The sequence below is a fragment of the Vigna radiata genome, unplaced genomic scaffold (genome assembly GCF_000741045.1).
Source record: "Vigna radiata var. radiata cultivar VC1973A unplaced genomic scaffold, Vradiata_ver6 scaffold_1013, whole genome shotgun sequence".
NCBI lineage: Eukaryota > Viridiplantae > Streptophyta > Magnoliopsida > Fabales > Fabaceae > Vigna > Vigna radiata.
This window is the reverse complement of record NW_014543660.1, coordinates 929-3,665: the sequence shown is the minus strand read 5'-3', so window position 1 is coordinate 3,665 and position 2,737 is coordinate 929. Positions and strand designations below refer to the sequence as shown.

The window sequence follows — 2,737 nt, the reverse complement described above, 5'->3', positions numbered from 1 at the left end:
AGGCAAGGGCATATTTGGAAGAGAAAAACCAAAGTTCTGTTTTTAATTTGAAATCATCCAACCACATTTTGACACGTGTGCAATGTCAAAATGGTGTCAAAAAATTGGTGTTAAAATATCATTTTCCATATATATAAGTAGACTCAATAAATCTCACTTTCATTGTATGTTTAAATTTTTTCAATCTACAAAATGAATTATATTATTTCTATCAAATCTGGACTTAAAAATTTGAGATATCTAACAGTGGTATTCTTAAAAATAGAGGAGCAAAATACTCAAGGATAACAGCAGAAAGAAAGAAAACATGATAAACAGGTAAATGCTATTACATTTGAACATTTTAAGATAAGAAAAGCAAGAGCTTAAAAAGAAGTGGGTATAGGGTTTACGTATCTACAACTTTTATGTTGACCCTATCTTCTTAAAGATGACAGATAAATATTCAACCTAAAGGTTTTCCTCTAAGGTACGGTATTTATACGTTATATAGTAACAATCACCTACTTCTGTACTCTTCCAATATATCCTTCTATCTATGCATATGACTGATTCGGGTTACCTTACAACACTTCTGCATTTGAAAATGGGAAGGATGCCATGCTGTGAGAAGGTAGGGTTGAAGAAAGGACCATGGACTCCAGATGAAGACAAGAAGCTCCTCGACTACGTTCGAAAGCATGGTCATGGAATTTGGCGTTCAGTGCCTGCCAAAGCGGGTAATAACAACTTCCGTGTACCCTTTTTTTCTCAATCAATGACTGTGCATGTTCTTGATATTGAGGAATCAAGGTTCAAATCCCAATTTTATTTGTTACATAGATGTGTGATTTATATATCTAGGTCTTGAAAGATGTGGAAAGAGTTGCAGATTGAGGTGGATTAACTATCTCAAACCTGATATCAAAAGAGGAAACTTCAGCGCGGAGGAAGAACATACCATTATTCAACTTCATGCTCTTCTTGGAAACAAGTGACCTTCTTTTGGTTTTCATACTTTTGTATTGCTGAATCAAATGGTTGATCATATATTTCTCAGAAGCTAATTTTGTTTCTCTGTTGCACGTACAGATGGTCAATCATAGCAGCTCACCTGCCCCAAAGAACAGACAATGAGATCAAGAACTACTGGAATTCCAACATCAAGAAAAGACTCATCAGAATGGGCTTGGATCCTATTACCCACAAAACAATAAAAAAGAACACGTTTGAAACCAGTGATGTATGCTATGACAACCCAAAGGACACCATCAATGTTTGCCACGTGGCTCAATGGGAGAGTGCTCGACATGAAGCTGAAGTCAGAGGATCTATGGTGCAAGCTGGATCGGGATCCTCGTATTTCTCTGGGCTAATTCTAAGCAAAATTCCAACTCAACCTTGTCTTTCATCACATTCATTGTCAACCGAAAACAGCACAGCGTATAATATGTATGCCCTCGTGCTTGCCACAAATCATGATTTTCGGTTACCTGTATCCACTTCGAGCATTCCCACGCTTCCTGCAGTTTCTAATATTCCACAAATCACCAACACAGAAAGTTTAGTTTCATACAAGGTTGATAATAATGACATGGGAGCTAGTAGCCAAAGTGAAACAGAAATTGAAGGTTGTGTATCAAACTTACAAGACGATGACATTATGGTGGCTGTGGAAGCATTTAGAAGAACAAGGTCTGAGAGTATGAAAGAGCTGTTTAATGAATCCACTTCCATGTAGTGTAAAATAAACTTAATAGGCTCCACCCACATGTTGTTTTAGTGGCACCAGACGGTCTTCCACTATGCTAATTTTTGTGCTACTTTTAGTGTATTTTAAGTGTGTTGGTATTATAAGTGTGTATTATGAGTGTATAAGTTCTCCAATGTTTTGAGTGAAGAGTGAAGTGTTTGTATTTCTGTAAAAGTGATTGTTTTCAATATAAGAAATATTTCTCATACCAACAAATTGGTAGTATAGAGAGATATTGAGTGTTTTAAAAAAAAGGTGAGATGAGTAATAATAAAATAGTATATCACTATAGTTGATAAAGACGGTCAACTATGATAATTGGAATTTAAAAAATGAAGGTATTTCTTGAATCCAAGACCATTGAGAAATAGTTGAAGATGAAAACATAAACCAAAAAGCAGCATTGTATTTTCGAATGCTCAGAATAATGCGTTGAAAGTAGCGCGTGAAGGACTTTGAGTGCTTCAGATTTGTAAAATATTATCATTATGCAAAGGATTATAAGTCAGATAGGTATTATAATTGTGGCAAGGTCAAACAATTTGCAAAATATTATCAATATGCAAAGGATTATAAGTGAGATAAGTGTTACCAACGTGGAGCATTGGTGTCATGAAGATAATGATTTTGATGGTGCTACAAAGTGAAGAATATGACGATCCTTGTTGTATTAAGTTTAAAAGCACTCCTATATGTTGGTCCGCGAGGAAAAGGAACAAGAGCGCAGATACAAATCGAACGATTGTATCAAATAAAGGCCGAATGACGTATAGTAGTGGAAGGCCGAACACAGTTGAAGGGCGAACACAACTAAAAAGTCGAACGACATATAGCAGTAGAAGATCGAACACAATTGAAGGTTGAACACAGCTAAAAAGTCGAACGACGTATAGCAAATGAAGGCCGAACACAAGTTGAAGACCGAAACAGCTAAAAAGGCTGAACGGTGTATAGCATTTGAAAGCCGACCAAAACAAGATAAACACAGCACATGTACAACACCAA

At 36.1% G+C, this 2,737-nt stretch overlaps 1 protein-coding gene across 1 annotated transcript; it reads left to right on the top strand.

Annotated features, from left to right (window-relative positions):
* Positions 1-586: 586 nt before the first annotated feature.
* On the top strand, positions 587-1,720 carry LOC106754738 (transcription factor MYB106-like). The gene is made up of 3 exons (XM_014636803.1): positions 587-719; positions 844-973; positions 1,072-1,720. Exons 1-3 carry the CDS (start codon positions 587-589, stop codon positions 1,718-1,720), a joined length of 912 nt encoding a protein of 303 aa, XP_014492289.1.
* Positions 1,721-2,737: the final 1,017 nt, after the last annotated feature.

Excerpts from the sequence above, each read along its gene's own strand:
- LOC106754738 (XM_014636803.1), top strand. The coding sequence starts at position 587 with ATGGGAAGGATGCCATGCTGTGAGAAGGTAGGGTTGAAGAAAGGACCA. Across the intron at positions 720-843 it reads TTCAGTGCCTGCCAAAGCGG|GTCTTGAAAGATGTGGAAAG; the intron begins GTAATAACAACT and ends TTATATATCTAG. Across the intron at positions 974-1,071 it reads CATGCTCTTCTTGGAAACAA|ATGGTCAATCATAGCAGCTC; the intron begins GTGACCTTCTTT and ends TTGCACGTACAG.